General features: G+C 42.4%; 1 protein-coding gene across 1 annotated transcript in view; it reads left to right on the forward strand.

The window, feature by feature from the left end:
* The window catches only part of LYST (lysosomal trafficking regulator), a 159,518-nt gene that overhangs the window by 98,784 nt on the left and 40,789 nt on the right, over positions 1 to 19,945 (forward strand). Inside the window, exons 32-42 of the mRNA XM_064487841.1 lie at positions 3,369 to 3,545; positions 4,103 to 4,179; positions 4,315 to 4,503; positions 6,346 to 6,491; positions 6,581 to 6,677; positions 7,614 to 7,675; positions 9,139 to 9,194; positions 11,242 to 11,394; positions 14,448 to 14,692; positions 16,328 to 16,394; positions 17,750 to 17,906. Of these exons, the coding sequence (XP_064343911.1) occupies positions 3,369 to 3,545; positions 4,103 to 4,179; positions 4,315 to 4,503; positions 6,346 to 6,491; positions 6,581 to 6,677; positions 7,614 to 7,675; positions 9,139 to 9,194; positions 11,242 to 11,394; positions 14,448 to 14,692; positions 16,328 to 16,394; positions 17,750 to 17,906 (1,426 nt within the window). The remainder of the gene's footprint in view (positions 1 to 3,368; positions 3,546 to 4,102; positions 4,180 to 4,314; positions 4,504 to 6,345; positions 6,492 to 6,580; positions 6,678 to 7,613; positions 7,676 to 9,138; positions 9,195 to 11,241; positions 11,395 to 14,447; positions 14,693 to 16,327; positions 16,395 to 17,749; positions 17,907 to 19,945) is intronic.

Genomic DNA, 19,945 nt, shown 5'->3' on the forward strand with positions numbered 1-19,945 from the left:
GCACAAACTCAGGTATTTTTTTATAAATGTTGTGAGTAGTTTCAAACCGTTGCAGTTGTTTTTCTGACAGATTCAGATTAACGCCTCTGTAGATTCAAGTTGTTACAGCCTTTTAACACGGCCTTTTAAATTTTTAGCAAGTCAATATGATTAACTTCTTCCTTTTCTGGAGCAGAAGAATGTCCCAGGCTCATCTTGGACATTTCCTTCCCCAGAGGGGCCCCAAACCTTGCCCCCAAGAAGCCCCTGTTCCCTTGTACAGAGGTGATAGCGTGTAGAGACCACAAATCCTGGGTTAGGCGTGTCCATTTCCGTGGGGCTGCCGCTTCTACTCGGCCTGTTTAGGGGACAAAGCAAGGGAATGTGTTTTTTAGAAAAATAAACAAACCATGAGTTCATACTGTTACTTTCACTTTTTCTTGGATTTTTATATTTCTTTTTATTCATGTTCATCTTAATTCCTGATGACATTAACATAATAATTACTTGCTTTATCTATCTATAAAACATTTTCAAAATAAGATGACAACATTATCACTTGTAACAAGCCTACTGAATGCAGTTTAAGATTTCTCTGTGGTTCTTTTGCCCTTAGGATGCCATTATGAGTGCACCATGAGAACACTCCATTGTAAGAGCACTTAAAATAGCTTTCTTTATTTGGTTAGGCCACCAACTGGCCATCAGCTGACTAGTTAGGTTCTTTTTTGGTTTTTTTTTTTTTCAGTTATCTTTCTGTTTTTAGAGATTCCATTGGGTTTTTAATTTGGGTTTTTTAATATTGTTTTTAATTGTGTAAAATACCTGCCTGCTTCCAAAATCAAAATAATGAAACACAGATGTTCAAAGAAGTCCTATCTTTACCTCTGTACTCTCCCCTCAGTCTTTCCCTTTCTCTGTAGGTGACCATCTTTACTGGGCTTTTATTTCTTTTGGAGATACAAGCAAATCTGTGTACACACAGACACACACATACACACACACAGAGTGTGTGTATTATCTCCTTCACTTCTTCACACGAATGAAGTGAATGCACGCACTCTTGCTCACTTTACTTTCTTCGGGAAACAGCACATCTGGCGATTGCTCTGCAGCGGTGCAGAGGGGTCTTCTCATGCCTTTCACAGCTGCCTGCGCGCTGTATCCCACTTGTAACCTGCCTGATTTTTAAAGCCCCGAGCTTTTCTTCTATAAGTTCAGTCTGAGGAATCCTCCAGCTGTAGCTCCTCCTCTTCTCAAAACAAGTCTTGTCCTCGTCTCTGGTGGCCTCTTCCCCAACGGCGTCCTGCTGACTGGCCGCTGTGTCACACTGTCCGCCCAGCACACAGCGCCTTCTGTCCTGCCCTTTGTCTGGGCCCCCATCGATCCACGTAGCCACACACCAGCTCACACTGGAACGCCTTCAAAGCCTTCCTCCTTGTCTGTAGTCCACTCGGAATGCTTGCTTCTTAGAAACTTCATAGAAAATTTTACTTTTACACGTTGCAACATTTTACTCTTTTCTAAGGATACGTGTTTAATAGATTCAATTCAGTTTTTTGAGAGCTGAAAACAAGACTGTGTGTCTCTAACAACACCTTTTCTAGGCCTAGGAACTACAGTCAATAAATGATTGATCAGAGGATGTTAAAATGAGATATTAGAAACAACTTCAGTGTCTAAGAAGATCATGCATTTCTATGGATATTCAGAATAAATAAAAATGTTTCTGGTAGTTTTTTAAGACGATTTGAAAACGCTGAACTGAAGTATTTTTGGAGTTATATCAAGAACATCACCTCTGAGACACACACTGAAAATACTGCAGTCACTCACCACTGCTCTTTGCTTGCCGCTCCTCAGGCCTCTGACCTGCAGAGCACCTGCCATTCTTCTCATTTGCTCGGCGGCAGCTGTCCCCTGACTGATTCAAATGCTGCGTTAAAAGGACCTTTGCTATTTTCAGCATTGCATGTGTTCATCTTATACCTTGGGTAAAGACATAATGTGATTCAGCATGTTAATTTAAATGTCGCCCAAAATGTAACAGTGTCCAAACCCAGTTGTTGACTATTCACAGCTTAAAATATCCTAAAGCCAAGTGCAGTGACATTTGTATGGATGCAAATTTTTAAAAGGCAAAATAACGCATGTTTAACTTGTTGGCAAAGTTAATGTCTAAATAATATATAGTGTACACGTAACGTTCGGATGTAACGTCTGTGGCATGAAAGGGCTACTTAAAAGTCATGAATGGGGGAGGGCAGAGCTCAGTGGTGGAGCACGTGCTTAGCATGCATGAGGTCCTGGGTGCAATCCCCAGTATCAACAAATACATACATACATACCTAATTACCCCCCCAAATTTTTTAAATAAAATTTAAAAAAATTTTTTTAAATTATGAATCAAAGTTTGGTTTACATTTACACTGTGCAGGAAAACTGTCATTACCTTAAGTAACACTCTAATTCCATTTATAAATCTGAAAGGTCTGTTCATGAAAGATTGGCTCAAATCAAACGTTCTCTGGACACGCACAAAATTGAGTGCTGACACCTTACTGGTTTAGAGTTTGTCACCGTTTGTGCTCCCTGGGGAGCAGGGGATGCTTACAAACTAATCCACACACAGATCCAAAGATGCGTTTTTGTTCTAGAATTGTCCCCAGTGCCTATTGTGCCAAGAGAAAGAATAAATGTGCATGATTCTTTTGTTCTTTTACTTCTGGGTTTAAAGGAAGGTTTCCTTTCCAGGTCAGCGTTGCCCTGAGAAGAGCCGTGGAACTTACTCATTTTCTGTATTCCCTTAGTGAGTCCTCTCCAGAATTCTTCCCCAGAAAGCTGTGTGCTTGCTTTCTTCCTTCTTTCCTTCCCCCTTTTCCTCCCTCCCTCTCTCTCTCCTTTCTTCCTTCCTTCTTTCCTTTCTTTCTTTTCCTCTGTTTTCCTTTTTTTTTTTTTTTACCTTTTACAATGAAAGTTTTCAAACATACTAAGGAGAATAGAATAGTGAATACCATATGAACGCCATATAACCATCACCAGGATCTCAGTTGTTAGTACTTTTATCTCATTGGCATCACTTCTTTTTTTCTGAAGTATTTTAAAGTAAATGTAGAAATCATGCCTTTTTCAAAAGACGTTTTCTTGCATAACCATAACAGTATTATTGTACCTAACAACACAAGCCCGCACCTTAATGTCATCATATGCCCAGTGCACAACCATGTGACATCTTCTTCAGTTTCCCCCAAAATGTCTTTTTTAGCTGATTGATTTAAACCAGATCCAACCAAATAAATCTAGCAGTGTAATTTTATTTACGGTTAAATGATTTGAATGTAAGAAACAAAAATTCTTTATGACTAAAAAACTGTTACTTTTCTTTAAAGCATGGAGCCAAGTTAGTTTTGTATTTGTCAGAGTTGATACATAATCACCGGGAGGAACTGAACGACGAAGAGCAGGACACAGCGGAGCTGCTCATGAGCGCGTTAAAATCGTGTGGGCACAAGTGCACCCCTCCCAGCGCAACGACCAAGTCAGACCTTCTTAAAGTGATCAAAGAGGTGGGTCGGTGGAACCATAAGAGATTTTCCTAGGAGAGCCCACGGAACGTAACTAAAGAATGATTGGAAGATCTTTGTTATTACAGAGTACCATTGATGATCAATTCAAAACGATAGGTTTTTTCCTTTATGTTGCCTTTTTACTGTGAGAGAGCAAAGAGGTGCATTTTAAGGCACGTTTTATTCTCTCTGGTCATCCTTGTCCATTATCAGCGAAGGGAAAATTTTAATGGTGACAAGCAAATTCAGTTATCAACTTTAAGTCATGGGTTCTTTAATGAAAAAGCAAAATAAGGAAGCAAACAGCTGTGCAGACCCGTCAGGCCTGGCAGCCCTGGTCAGCTATTCCACCAGACTTCCGCGGCCCAAACTGTGCGGAATCAGAGGGGAGTTACAACATTATTCAAGTGGCTAGTGTATTTTAATATTCTGGACTCCTGGGGACAGTCCTTTTTCCTTTGTTAACGTGGTTTTAAAGTTAGCTTGTTGGGCTCTGTGCCAGCGTTAAGTGATAAATAGTAAGTTTTCTATAGTCTATTATCATCTAAATCTTTTAGGAACAGAAGAAATACGAAACTGAAGAAGGTGTGAATAAAGCCAACTGGCAGAAGACAGTTAATAATAATCAGCAAAGGTAGGATTTTACATGTTCTGAAAGCTGTGTCTTTAGGAACCCATTAGACTTCACATATACCTTAGTTGTGAAGTGCCACGTTTTGATACACAGTTAATGTTCCACGTATGCTCAGCCCTTGGGCGTCTTGTTTAGTCTCTTTCAGCGTCTCGATTCAAAATCCAAGGATATATCCAAAATAGCTGCAGACATTACGCAGGCAGTGTCTCTCTCACAAGGAATTGAGAGGAAGAAGGTGATCCAGCACATCAGAGGCATGTACAAAGTGGACCTGAGCGCCAGCCGACACTGGCAGGAGCTTGTCCAGCAGCTGACGCATGACCGGTAGGCAGCGAGGGAGGGCAGCGAGGGCTGGAACCTTTTATCTGCCGATGTTACTTTCATCCCAGAATAAAGATTCATAACATTATCTCCTTAGTTTATTTCTTGTTTGCTCATTTGTGATTTCTTTTATCTTGAAGAATAATCCTATGGGAATATTTTTTTAAATTCTTGGGGGAGAAAAAGTTATGAGAGGGAGAGACATTAGCTCGTCCAGGGACTAAAATCTACATATCGGCTTTAAATGTAAAATACGGTCTTTGCAAAAGAATAATCACTGAAACAGGATAGTTGGGAAATAGACCTTTTTCTAGTTAAGACTTTAATAATGTAGTTAAACAGATGCATCACAAATAATGAAAAGAGGGAAATTAAAGTATTATTCCCTTAATTTGGTTAAGGTAACCGATTAGTGTGACTTTGGGGTGCTAAAATGCACTATATACATTGTACACGGAAGCAAATTACAGATGAATGAATTAAACTCAAAAAGTCTACAAAGTAGAAGAAAACAGGATGTTTATCAACTCTGGTGGACAGATAATTTTCTAAGATCAAACGTAATAGAAGAAACTACAAAGAGGAAATGAATGGATTTGAACTGTGATTTTTTCCAGTGTATTTAACAAGTGTAACAACAAAACGTGAGAATTTTATCTTCAGCAAGTATTTCAAAGGGTCAGCATTTTTATTGTTTTAAAAATTCGTAAATATGTGAAAGTAAAATATTAAGATCCCAAAAATTTAAATGAGCGAAAGACATGAATATACTCTTTACATAAGACAAATAGAATTGATAAACAGGTGGGAAAATAGTGAATATTGCTAGAGGTTAATTTAGTTTTTTAAAACCTTTAGATACCATGTTTTACCTTTTGTGTTACCAAAAAGAAAAGAAAGAAAGAAAATTAGGTGCTAACCTCCACAGCAGGAAGAAAGGTGTCTCAGCCCTTGGTCAGAGGTTTGGTGGCATTGTACACTTTGACATTTTATGTCAGGAACCCTACAAACATTTTATTTCTAGTTCCAGTTACCCTATTTTTGTGATTCTATCCTAAGGAAAATATTCAAAATATGGAAAGGTAGTAAACATAAAGGTTTTCATCTCTGCATTATTTATGCTAGTGAGTGGATTAGGTACCACTTAAATATATAATAATAGTAATAGAGTTAAATGCATTATGATGCATCCACTCAGTGTAATGTTAGCCATTTAAAACTGTGACAATAAAGACTGTACTGTGTTCGGTGAAGGAAGGCAGGATATAGAAATGTCTATACATAATAATTATAACTGCAATTTCAAATGACGGAAAATAATCCCTACCGGTATTTTGATATGTTTATGGTAAATTTTTTTCTCTTATCTATTTCTAAATATGTATTTAATAAGTTCTACTATTTCCTTTCATTTAAAATATTACTTTATTTTAAAATATAAGAAACGTGATTAACTGTAAAAGTGAACTAATTTTATTTTTTACATCAGATAGTAGGCAAAATGGGAAATTCATTTTTTCTTAAGTTAACCATACTAAATCCGATAAATTGCTAAGCATGTGGTAATCATGCAATATCTTTTTTAAAATTTAATGGACAGCAGAAACTGGGAGCAGAGCCTGCCTCTAGGCAGGGAGCCCGGGACTCCAAAGCAGAAGGATGCTTATTCTTTATGCTGTCCCTTTGTCCAGTGTGTGTGCAGTTCCTAGTCTCATTGTATAAGTTGTCGGGGTGGGGGTTAATTAACTAGATCATTGATGTATTTATTCAGCTTCTAGAATGATTTTTTAAAGCTGCAAGTACTCCACATTGCCACTAAAAGCATTCTTTTCTTTCCGCTCGCAGAGCCATCTGGTATGACCCCGTCTACTATCCAACTTCATGGCAGTTGGATCCAACAGAGGGGCCGAATCGGGAGAGGAGGCGTTTACAGAGATGCTACTTAACCATTCCAAATAAGTACCTCCTCAAGGATAGGCAGAAATCCGAAGGTAATTGTGGCTTCTTGACTCCGCACGTAAATATGGCAGATAACGTTGCTCACTTCACAAAGATAAGAATGTCCTTTTTTCCTCAACAGATGTGGTCAAACCACCACTCTCTTACCTATTTGAAGACAAAACTCACTCTTCTTTCTCTTCTACTGTAAAAGACAAAGCTGCAAGTGAGTCTATCAGGTAAATCTGAATCCGTACGACGCCATCTCTTTCTCTGGGTGTCAGAGACTTTAAAAGTCTATTGTAGTGCTTATGTGCTGCTGATTTTGGAGCATGCCGTGGGTTTAGGAAAGATCCTAAACACAGCTCAAGAGAGGACAAGGTTGAGTGGCCAGAATCCAGAAAGAACAAACATTTGAAGGGAAGGACTCACCGGACCTCAGTCCTCGTGCTCTAGGCCTTGTTTTCATACATGTATTTTTCAGTTGATGTTTCTAGCCGCTCTGTGAAATACACAGTACCGCTGGTGACATCCACAAGGGGCAACCTAGCTGGTGATTAAAGGTTCAAACTCTAGTCCCTCCTCTTCCGAGCTGTCTGCTCTCAGGCAAGTCACGTAGCCTCTCGGGCTGTTTCCTTGTCCGTTGCACGAGGAAGGTGGTAACGCCCAGTTTCGCAGTGTATTGCCTGGATCAGTATATGGTGACTAGTGGTAGTGTCTTTGTGGTGGTGGAGGTTGTTACCCTGCCCATTTTATAGATGAAAAACTGAGACTCAGAGAAGATAAGTGACTTGACTGAAGAAGAGAGGAACTTTTCTGACTCAGAAGTCCCTCTTTTTCCTGGAACGCTCAGCTTCCTTTCTCTGTTTGGATTATCCAAGGCATGAACCAATGAATGGAAAATATGAAATATTGAAAACGCTTTTAAATAACTGAATCCCTTATTCTGCGTAAGGGTGTAGAGATTGTTCACCTTTTCTAAAAGTGTCTGTCATTTTCTCCTCTATCATAATGTCAAAAACTGAGATACTATTTTCTTGTGGATTTTAACAAGACATTTTGTGCTTTTGAAACTCCAGTCTGCTTTGCTGAAATCTTCTGCTAGATAAAATGAAGCTTTTACTCTCTGAAATGGGTCAAAACATTTAATCATAGTTTTAAATATGTTTTGACAGAGTGAATCGAAGATGTATCAGCGTTGCCCCATCTAGAGAGACAGCCGGTGAATTGTTACTGGGTAAGCCGCGTTTGGAAGATTTGTACACGTATTCCCCCTGACTTATTTTATTCTTAGATAATTTGAAGCATTGTTTGGACACACTGCCATTAAATGAGATAAACTTTCTCTAACATTACATGGACTGTTTCGCCTTAACATTGTATACATCGCATATGACTCAGGAATGTGAAGAAACGACAGTCTTATTTCCTGAAAAGCACGTGAACAGCATTTTAATTTTTATAAAGTTAACTTTCTTCATGAGTATACATCTCCATATTTAATCATCCCTTTTATTATATATCAGTTTTTATTTTTAAGGTAAAGAATTATTGCCATACGTAGATGCCCACTTTTAACAGATACACCTATGCATAAGAAATATATCCATTCTGAGATTGTTCACAATTTATATTCTTTATTATACTCCTGAGAGAAAGGCCAGGGCTGTTGATCCATGGATAGTACATTTGGTGAGAAACTTTTTCCCCAAGATATGATGAAATAAAGTTATACCACTTGACTTCTGTTCCCTTAAAGAACCAATCCGTGTGCTGTAGACCTATTGTTCTCAAAGCGCACTCCCCAGATCAGGAGGGCCGCCTCACACGGGAGCTTCCAAGAAATACGCATTCTCAGCCCCTCCCCAGGCCCCTGGAATCTGAAACCCTGTGGCTGGGGCACAGCAGTCTACATTTTGATGAACCCTGCAGAGATTCTGCTAACCTTCAAATCTGGGAGTTGCTGCTGTAGGGTAACTCCGTAGCGTCCAAGGCCTAACATGCAGAGTTCCGAGCTTGCCCGAACCAAGCCCCACAGTCCCAGGATGGAGACGGTGGCTGTCTCTGAGGCAGCCAGGCAGCACCCTGGGCGACCGGGGGGGGGACCAGCACACAGCACAGAGCCCAGGGAAGGGCCTGCTGTTTGGATACATTAGTAGGGACATGCACTAACCACAGCCTACAAAGCAGGAAAAATTGGGGGACTGTCTTTTAAGCTCCTGTTCTGCCCTATTGAGTGTTTAAGTCAGCAGAATAATTGAGGGTTCCTCTTTTGCTAGAAAATTTGGTTTACAACTTGACTTCAGCTAAGTGTGACAAAATAAAGCCAGATAATATGCTAGTAATGTAAGAAGAATACTGGTAATAATAAATAGCCAGATTTTTTAGCACTCAGTGCCAGACACTGTTAATAACCACTTCACATATATTAAATTTAATTCCCACAGTAACCTGTGAAATAGACTCCTCCCCTACCTCTTCCTGCCCCCTTCATTTTACAAGGAAACTCAGACACAAAGATGTTAAGCAGCTTGCCCAAGGTCTTGTGGATGCTCTTCAAAAATACATACTGAGTATTAGGAACTGTTTCTGGGCAGTAGGATTCAAATCCAGTCCAGCTAAATCCAACGGCATGCTTTTAACCATATAAGGTAATAGTGCACATACATTTTTAAACTCACATCCAATTATGTTCTGCAGGTAAATGTGGAATGTATTTTGTGGAAGATAACGCTTCTGATACAGTTCAAAGTTCGGTGAGTAGAGATTACGTTTGCACTGATATAAATAGAGACAGATTCCCAAAATGCATACATTTAACACAACAAGAGAGCAGGAAGAACTATTAGAGTTCAGCTGTTGTCACACTGTGTGTAAATTGGTCTGAATTTTTTTTAAGATAATTTTACAAAGAAGACGATGCCATCCCCTCTGGTCGCAGTCTGAGTCCCATGTCAGTATCATGGGTCAGTTGTAAGGGCTCCTCTCACTTCAGCTCCCATCTGCGCAGTCCTCATTCCCACCCTCAGGAGCCCCAGATAACCACCCCACCTCCCCCAGCTTCCTGTCAGGCCCATTTGCCTTCAGAAAGAAAGGAAAACAGTGTATCGTTGAATAGCTTAAGTCATCCTGATATTCACGTAGCTTAGTAACCGTGCTTTTATTCTTCTGGCAATACTGATGTTAATCAGAAAATAACCTAAAAAAAGACTCTTAATTCGCTCTTTTTATACAGTAAAGCTTTTTATCCATTTAAATTAGTTTGTATGCCATTAAAATATTGTTTTGAGATCCCTGTAATAGAAGAAATAAGGCTTTTTGTTTCAGAAGTTCTAAAGCCAGGATTTCCTAAGGCTACATTTAAATGTGATTATGTATGATTTAATGGTGAGTACATATTTGACTCAAAGAAATTAATGAGTGAAAACATAAAATTTTGTTGTAAAACAAATGATGTAAAAAAATTCATTAAAATACTTAATACAGCCCAAAAAATTGCGTGGGCACTCTTTCCTGATTTACATAGCAATTACTATAGTATTTGTCCCAGCAAGTAAAAGTATAGTTATGTTATTTTTCAAGATGTATCTTTTTAGCAGCCAAGGAATTTAATAGTTGATACATGAACCAACTTTTTTCTGGGTTCAAAGGTGACATTTTCCACCTTGAAAATTCTAAAAATACCCTTGTTTTTTAGTGCACTGAAGGACCCTTTCTCCCTCTGTACTTTTGTAGCATGAATTCTTACTTCTTGTAGGACATTTGCTCTCTTGCATTTTAAATGTGTGTACAAGTACCTCACGCCCCCTCTTTATCACACTTAGGTTTATTTCATGCAGAGCATGTTAGCTGGGCACCTTGCCTGTAGACGCTTAATAGATGTATGTTACATTGAATGTATGCTGAGTGTTGAAGCTAAACAGGGAGGAATTCAGTTTTAAGAATGAGAATATTACATTTTCATTAAAATATTTTGTTTTCTTTGTAACATATTTCCTCCCACTACTTCTAAAAATTAGTTGGGACCCAGTACCACAGTAAAACACGCAGAGCTGGCCTAAGTGTCACTCCCTCCTCTCTGCTGTTTTTCAAATTTATCTTTATCTTTGACTCCTGGAGGATTCATTTCCCTTCCTTTCTTGCAAGCTCAGCTATATATTTAGAAGACTGTTTGCTTAGTAAAAAAAAAAAAACCCATCTGGCAAATCTACATACTGTGTGGTTCCAGCTCTGTGACATTCTGGAAAAGGGAAAAACTGGTGACAGTAAAAAGAGCAGTGGTTGCCAGCTGGAGCACAAGGGGGTTCGGAGCAGTGGAACCGTTCTGTGCAGAACTGAAATGGTGGGCGCGTGTCATTAAACATCTGTCGAAACCCATGAATCCACGGCACAACACCGAGATTCAGCTGTGACTAGAGTTCAGAATACTGTATTCAGCGGGGCTCAGCCGTGTTCACAGTCAGCACACGAGTCCCCAAGTTCACAGCAGGGGGACTGAGTGTGGAGGGGTCTGCACGGGAACTCCGGGCTCTCTGCTCAGTTTTCTTGCACCTAAGACTTCTCTGGAAAATAGTCTATAAAAAAGTTTAAATGAAACCTATTAATTAAAATATTTTTCTTAGATTTTATGCAGCATTTTGAAATATTCAGCAGTGGGAGGATTTTCAGAGAATCTTATCTGCCATTTTGCCACAAAAGCAAGACTTTCTGTTGCATTTTGATACTTTTTAAAAATCTAAAATTAAAATGATTATTTATATTTCATGTAAAGCAAATACTTTCATGTATTTCCTTTGTCTTTAGAGCCTTCAGGGAGAATTAGAACCAGCATCATTTTCCTGGACATACGAAGAAATTAAAGAAGTTCACAAGCGTTGGTGGCAGTTGAGAGATAATGCTGTGGAAATATTTTTAACAAACGGCAGGACACTCCTGTTAGCATTTGATAACACCAAGGTAAATCTGCCTTTATTAATAGATACACTTTTTTGAAGTGATCATAGGATTGATGTAACTATAGTCATACTGATTAAATGAAGTTTTAACTTATTTAAACTCTAGCTCACTGTTTCTGAAATCAAATAAAAATTGCCTTGTTTCTTAGTCCTGATTAAAGTAAACCCTTGGTTGTATTAAAATTAGTTTTGTCCTCCAAAAGCGTATTACATTCTGTTCCCCAAAGTGACTGCGTCTATGAAAAGCAAATGAATGAGTGTATAACCATCCTGGAAGTGGTTTCAACTTGTAGATTCCACTTCTGACAAACCCTTCCTTGGCCACCATGTCCCTTCTGCTACTGTTTGTCTGCCGTCCTTCACAGAAGACCTCCTGGAAGAAACTGTGTGCCCGCTGCCTCCAGGTCCTCCCCTCGATCCTCCTGTGAGAGGCTCGTCACCCTCCCCCGTGACCTCTGCCCGGCACCGCCGGTCATCTCCGTGCTGCTCGGCCTGTGGTCCTGTTTCCTAGTCTCCGTCTTCCTTGACTCACCAGCAGCATTTGGCACAGCTGATTACTCTCCCTTTCCTCAAAGAGAGGGAAAGAGGAAGCCAGAGCCCCTCCTCCCTGGGCCTCTGGGTTCCCCTGAGCTCTCCCTCGGCCTCACCCGCCGTGCCTTCTCCGTCTTGTTTGCAGATGCCTCCTCTGAGTGTCTCAGGGCTCCTCCTCCTCACCTCTTCTCGTCTCATCCCATCTGGTGACTTTAAGTACTGTCTGTATTATAACAACTGATGAATTTGTATCACTACCCGAACCTCTCCCCTGAATGCCACACTCAGATATTTAAGTTACTCCTTGGCATCTCCACTTGGAAGTCTCACTGGCAACTCAAATTTAACATGTGCAGAACTGAACTCCTAATCTTCCCCCCAAAAGCTCTCTGCAGCTTCCCCATCTCAGTAAGTAGCAGCTCCAGTCTCCCTGATGTCCCGGCCCAAACCCTTGGGACTATCCCCGCTCCCCTTGTTCCTTCCTCCCCCACATCTGCTCATTAGTGAGTTCTGTGGGCTCTCCCCCGACAGTGCATCCAGAACCTGACGGCTTCCCTGCTGCCGTCCTGCTCTCACCATGGTCCCCCTGTGCACACATCATTACACTAGCCTCTGCCTGCTTCCATAGCCCTCCTGTTTGAGACTATTGTAAACGCAGCGGCTAAGGTCAGATCGTGCCATTCCTCTGCTCAGAGCCCTCCGCCCACTCTCTGTGTCACTCCGTTAGAGCCTGGTTCTTACAGCGTTGAGTAACCTGGCACTTCCTTGCCCCTCTGACCTTACCTTCTGCCCCACTCCTCACTCCCGTCCTGCCCCTCCGCCTCCTCCATCCGTGGAGACACCAGTGCCTTCAATCCTTTGCACTCGTTGCTCCCTGGATGCTACCTGGAATGCTTTTCCTCTTAGAAGTCTACATGGTTCACTGCCTTACTTTTTTCAGGTTTCCTGATCAAATGCCTTCATATCAGAGAGACTTCCCTGATTACACTAAATAAAATAGCAACCCCCTGTCACTCCCACCCCCAAACATCCCTCGTCACCTTCACTCTGATCTATTTTTCTCTACAGCGCTTGTCTCCCCAGTGGAAGGTAAGCTTTGTTTTGATGAGAGCTGCAGCTTTAGCACCTTGAACATACGGGGATATAGGTTCTCACTAAATACTTGTTGAATGACTAAATGTTTCCTGTCTCTTGCTGAGCGTAGTATGTAGACTGTCATAAATTCTCTTCATCAGCCTTACCTTCCGTACTCGTCACCCTTCAGATTTAGACTGCAGATTGGGGGGGGGCGGTATTTTTTTGCCTTGAACAGATTCTTTTTTTTTAATTGTGGTAAAAAATACATAACATAAAAGTTAGCATCTTAACTACATTCAAGCATACAGGTCAGCCGTGTTGAGCACACTCTCGCTGTGGAGACGCAGACCCTCAGGTTGGGCTCTCCACGCCCTGCGACCTTGCCTGTGGCTCCTTCTTGCCATTTGCCTCTCGTTGGGCTCTGACTCCCCACCTCCCTGGCTCCTCCTCCTGTGCCTGGAGCACCCACAATTTAAGAGGAGTGCTTCAGATTTGTGTTTAGCAGGGGTCTGGTTCATCTGTTTTTCCCGTGTGTTACCAGTTACCATTTCATTGCTTTGGCAGAAACCAGAATACCATGCCCTTTTTTGTGATAGAACGTTTGTGTGGCTCTTAAAAAAAAAAAGGTTCATATGTTAGTTTTCAATCAGTAGTGAAAATCAAGCATTGTGTTTTACATAGGATGTTTTATTTCATTCTTATGAAATAAATATGATGGCCCCTGTATTAGAGAGACGGTAACTGCAGCCTAAAGGATTTAAGCAAGAAAAAAGCCCAGGTCTGCCTAATTCAGAAAACCATACTCTTTCTACTACATCATGTTGCATTTATTTAGGTGAAAACTCTTGTTCCTTTATTGATTTTTTCCCCTTAGGGTCTGTATATACATGACTTTTCCATATATACTTCTTAGTTTATTAACTGATTTCTCCAGCAGCAGAACACTGTGGTTAATAACAAGCCACTAATGAATGAGTGAATATGACAGAACAGAAGCAGACTCACAGATGCAGAGAACAAACTAGTGGTACCGGTGGGGAGGGAGAGGGGCGGGGCAAGAGGAGGGTAGGGAACTGAGAGGTCCCAACTACTGTGTGTGAAATAAATATCCATTACGAGGGTATTCTGGGCAGCACAGGAAATACAGCCATTATTCTATAACACCTTTAAATGGCATGTAATATATATATTGAATCATTATGTTGTACACCTAAAACTAACATAAAACTGTAAATCAGCTGTTCTTCAGTAACTAGAGAAATAGCCCAACCTTTGGAGGAAAACCTGGATTTGAATCTCGGTTCTTCGCGCGTTAATGTTGTTGGGAAAGTATTTTCTTGGAGGGTTTGGGATTAGTGACACGCCGACAGCATCCTGGGTCCTTTGCAGGAACGTGCCAATGAGACCCAAAGTAAAATCTGGTTTTTTTCTCTCTTTCTCTTGGAGGTCCGTGATGATGTGTACCACAGCATTCTAACAAACCACCTCCCTAACCTTCTGGAATATGGCAATATCACGGCTCTGACAAATTTGTGGTATGCTGGACAAATTACTAACTTCGAATACTTGACTCACTTGAACAAGCATGCCGGCCGGTCCTTCAACGACCTCATGCAGTACCCAGTGTTCCCGTTCATCCTGGCCGACTACGTCAGTGAGACCCTTGACCTCGGCGACCCCGCCGTCTACAGGTGTGTGAGGACGTCAGCCCCTTTTGGCTGCATCAGCATGCCATATTTACTTCACTAAAGTTCTTGTTGTGAGAATTTTCAAACATACACAAACATGGAATGAATATATAATAAACCCCTGTATGTCCCTCACCCCAACTCAATTGTGAAGACCTTTGCCAAACTTGCGTCTTTTTTTTTCTTCTTAAGACAGATCACGCATATCTGCTATGTCACTCGTGTGTTCTTTAGTACACATCTCTTAAGAAAAAAACAACATTTTCTTACCTAACCTCAGTGCCATTGTCATTGCTGATAACAGTGTCTGGCCCTACAAATGAAGATTTAGCCAGCAGGACAGTCCTCACGTCATTTTTTAAAGTAGCCAAAATTTAGAGACAACCTAAATGCCCAGCACTAGGTTTGAGTAAATTGTTCCATGTTGCAGCCATTAAAAATGTTGTTGTAGAAATGTATATTTGGGGGCAAAAGATGTTCTTTTTATTTAAAAAGTGAATATGCACACACAGGTAAGGGAAAGACGCCCGCAAAGGCTATGCCCTTCCAGACACATTGTGAGTATTAGAAGTAGTTTTGTGGTTGGCTTTTGGTTTTTCGCTCATCAGTAATTTCTGATTTTCCAACCACAATAAGGATTATTTATGTTAAAAAAAAAAACACCATTTACACTCTTTAGAAAAAAATTGCGTGCCAGAGTCTGCAACTTGATTTCTCTGATTTTGAGATGTGAATTTATATCTATTCCGTAAAACTATCTTTACTTTTTAACAAAGTGTTTAGGATTGTAAAAGTCTCAAAAATGAAATTAATGTGTTTGCTATTGCTAATTTTAATATCCCGAGGCAGTAATTTTCCCCCCAAACAGATAGATCAGCGTCCAACTAAACAGACCTGGTTTCACTTGCTGAAGTCTGAGCAAATCTTATGTTGACCTGGGTACGGTGCCAGCTGTTGACCCTGCAGGGGCCGCATCCTGGTGCGGCCCAGATGGCGCCTCGGCCAGGGAAGCGTGCGTCCCTCACTGAATCTTGTTCTGTCGCTCCTTCCAGGCCCTAGGGAGCTGCTGCTTGACTCTGTAGCCTGTAAAAGCCGGGCCTCCTCCTCGAGCTCTCGGCACAGCGTTGCCCCTCGCGGTCCACAAGTTAGTGCAGTGCTCAGGCTCCAGAGCTCAGTGTGCATTTGAAGCCTATGTTGTTTCTTCAGTTTTCCCTGAAAACCTGATAATTCCGTAGCATTTCCTTGTGATAATATTTCCTGTCCAGACTGCCCTTCACTTTCACTGCCTTACTGGTGTGGAATCTGGAGGTGGGGACAGGAACCTGGGGCCTGGTGGGAATCAGCTGCCAAGCGCAGCAGCAGTTAGGATTTGGAGCGAGCGGAGGGGCCAGCGAGGGGAGGGAGAGCGGCAGCTCTGGGCTGGGTTACTCCCAAGTCCGGAGTCCCAACACCCAACTGCGTCTGCCCGAACAGTTATGAAAGCGTCATTGTGAGCAGTGACTTGTCAGTTGCAGAGCAGCATGTGTAAGCACTGTGCTGTTGGCCAGTGGCTCTCTTATTTACCTGCAAGCATCTGGGCACCTAATCCTGACAGTGGCAACATGCGTCCTGTGCTTTCCATCGTCTCTTCCTCTGTAGAAACCTCTCCAAGCCCATCGCGGTGCAGTACAAAGAAAAGGAAGACCGGTACGTGGACACTTACAGGGTAGGTTTAGTTTTGCCTCATGTATTTCGATAAAGGAAAACGATTTTTGTTTTACAGGCTTGTGTTTTACCTAACTTTAAATTTATAAGATTGATTTTTCTGTTTCTCACTTCCTTGTGCTTTGGTTGACAGGCAACTGGAAATCATTAGATGATTTTAAGTATTAATCTGTCTTAATTCTCTGAAGACATTTTGCCCAGGAAAAGAAATACACTTATTGTTGCATAAGTTGGAAGCTAATAGTCCATTGTTATGTTGAAATATATAAATAATTGCATTCCTTATAAAAATCATAAAGATTTTCAGGAACTCACTCTTTGTATCCCCTAGTGTTGTATGTAATAGCGTCAATACGTTTATAATGTACCATAATCCTTTATTCATATTCAGCAGGTTATGCTTTGGGTTTATTAATAAAAATACCAAATTTTAAAGTTTAAAAATAGAAAATAATTGTCCATTTCTGTAACATTAGTATTAATGGAATCCTGTTGGAAATTCAAGAGGGCTCGTTAGCCGTAGGCTGCGTTCTTCACAACAGTATCAGGATGGGGCAGCTGAAGCAGTGTCCCCCTATTCTGTACATTGTCTTATGTCAGAATTCCAGAAAGATCCCTCCAGGCATCTTATGTGACAGTTGTGTCACTGCTTGATTCTTCTGCAGCTGAGAATGAGACAGTGTCGTGGGAGTCAAGACGTGACTCCAGAGAATTCACTGTCACCTGACTTTGTTATTAGAGACAGAAGCTGTGGGAGGCGAGGATGGTGCCAGACATTCAAAGTTTGGTTGCGCTTCCTTCTTTATGATGGGAGATGGGAGTAGTTGGAAACTGCCTGAAGTATGTGTTGTGTCTGTGTAGCTCCACTGCAGAACAGCCGTAAAGAGTTCTGTTAAAGAATTCCAGTAGTGCAATACCGTTTTCCTATTTCTGTGGCATTCCCACTGCTAGAGAAGCGCTTCTCTAAAGAATGTAGCTTTACCTCTTGAACCTTCTTAAAATGCAGCAGCCCCGGTGAGGGGGCAGCCCTCACGTGCTGAGCGCTCAGTCCGCTCAGACTTTATAGCCCTTCAGCTGGGAGCCAGGGTGATGGAGGTGGGTGCAGAACAGGTGGGTTTTCTCAGAGGGAAGGAAAGGGTCAAAGTGCAGGCTTGGGGGAGGCTTCTCGAGCGCTCAGGCCTCAGCAGGGCACCGTGGAGGAGCCTCCAGGCCCTCAGGGTGGCCGAGGTCCAGACGGGTGGGGGGGGGGGGCAAGCCCTGGAGAATGGGTCTAAGGGGCCGCAGAGAGGGACAGAGAGGACGGGCGAGCTTCCACGCCCTGCCAGCACTCAGCGCCGTGACTTCTGACCCCTTCAGTACCTGGAGGAGGAGTACCGCAAAGGGGCCCGCGAGGACGACCCGATGCCCCCGGTACAGCCCTACCACTACGGCTCCCACTACTCCAACAGCGGCACGGTGCTGCACTTCCTGGTCAGGATGCCTCCCTTCACCAAGATGTTCCTGGCCTACCAAGGTAAGCCGCCCCCAAAGTCAGCTTGGTCGTGGGGGGAGGCGGGGAAGCACTTGACCGGCAGCCTGAGCGCGTGTTGAGACTAATCAAACCATGAGAAAAAGAATTCCACTTACTCCTTCCTCAGAACTCTCTCCAGGAAACCTGCAGGCAGCCAAACCAGCTTGCCCCGTCTCAGACTTTAGCTTCAAATTAAACATGTCTGAGTTTGTAAAAATGCAATTCACGTTTTAAAAATTAAGAGGTAATTCCCATAGTATAACATTAACCCTTTTTACCTCCTTAAAGTGTCTGCAGTTCACTTTTTAACATGTTCAACTGAGTAGCCATTTCAGATCACCTAAGTGCTCTTTGGAGCCTAACGGGGAGTAGGTTGTTGTAAGTCAGAGCGCGTAACTGGTTACAGGAGAGTCACGCTGCCCCCTGCGCCACAGGGACTTCCCGGTTGATAATCTTCTACCTCGGCATGTTCGGGGGCAGCCTGCAGGCCTGCAGATGACTTAGGCAGAGGGGGATCCTTGTACACGTAGGGACACACCTACTTAGCGATGTCTAACAAGGGCCGTGGCAGTAGCCCTGTGGCTGTTCCTCCGGGCGCTCGGAATCCTTTGTGGAAACGTCATCCATTCATTTCCCCGACCCTTCTTGAATGTCTTTCTGTGTTTATGCTCACATGCAACCTCTTGGAGGAATGAGTTTTGTATCTGGACACCACTTGGTCTGTAAAAGGGGCTTTCATAGATCTGCCCCTGTCTGAGTGCACAGAGCACAGGGTCCACATGACAGCTGCCCAGACACCGGGAGATTACTGCCCTGCCCCTCCCTCCTCTCTCTCCTGTTTACTGCCAGGCTGCTTGTCCTCAGCTCTTAGGACGTCAGGTTGAGAGCCTCCGATATGCAAGCCCTCCTCCGGCTGCTGCACGGAGCACACAGGGAGGAGGACAGTTCTGGTCCTGGGGAAGAGCTTCGAAACTCAGAGCTGAGCCAGGCTTGCTCTGCTTCGCAAGCCTGGCGCTGTGCTCATCTTTCTGGACGTGATTTGCGAATGCCCTTATTAAAAAGTGGCCATAGGAATAAAAAAGAATATGTCCGACGTGGTTGGGGGCAACTGCAGTGGATAAGAGAACTGTTACTGCCCTCATTTCTTTTAATGTAGCCCATGAACCTGTTAATATAAAACTCCCAATCAACCATTATGCTGGGTTTTCTTCATCGTGTGTTGAAGAATGATTTTAAAACAAAACAGCAATGACCTCAGTCCCCATTCACTTTCTTCTGATTCGTTTAAAATGATTTTTGTTGGCTTTTGAATTTATTTCTAGACTTCTGGTTTAGTCTAAGTCTTCTCAGCTTGGCACTGTAGTCGCTTTGAGCCACCTAGTTCTTTGTTACAGGGACTGACCTGTGCTTTGTAGGGCAATTCGCAGTATCCCTGGCCTCTCGCTGCCAGAAGCCAGTGGCACCCCCCCCCCCAGCCCAGCTGTGAGAGCTAAGAATGTCTCCTGGCATTGCCCGAAGTCCCCTGGGGGGCAGAAGTGCTGGGGTAGCAACTGCTAGTTGAATATATACATGTTCTAGATTATAGGAGTCTGCAGTATTGCTTTTTTTTTAATTAAGAAACGACAGGGAGTTTTAAAATCTGGACAGCACCCTCAGTGTGCTTGTCTCATTCCACGGCTCTGTGCTCTCGGGGCTGGGGCCTGTGGCTCCACAGCCTTACACGGGTGCACTTATTTTCCTTGATTCCATTTAGATCAATAACTTCTCCTCCTGAATGCGTTAGTAAACATTTCTTTAAGTGGCCCTCCCTACTTTCTGAGGGAAAAAAAGACGTATTTGTAAACCTCCTTTCTTCCCAGATTTTATTCAGTGGCCAGCCAGTGCTAACGAACTGAACAGAAGGGATGAGAAAGTAATAAAAGTGATAGAGAGCATCACTCCGCAAAGCAGGTCAGGCTGGGGGCAGATTTAGTGTCTCTTTTAAAAACTGAGCCTTGCTTGATGCTGAAATTAGTCTTTGACAGCCTCCCAATGAAAAGATG

Source organism: Camelus dromedarius, chromosome 8 (assembly GCF_036321535.1).
Source record: "Camelus dromedarius isolate mCamDro1 chromosome 8, mCamDro1.pat, whole genome shotgun sequence".
NCBI lineage: Eukaryota > Metazoa > Chordata > Mammalia > Artiodactyla > Camelidae > Camelus > Camelus dromedarius.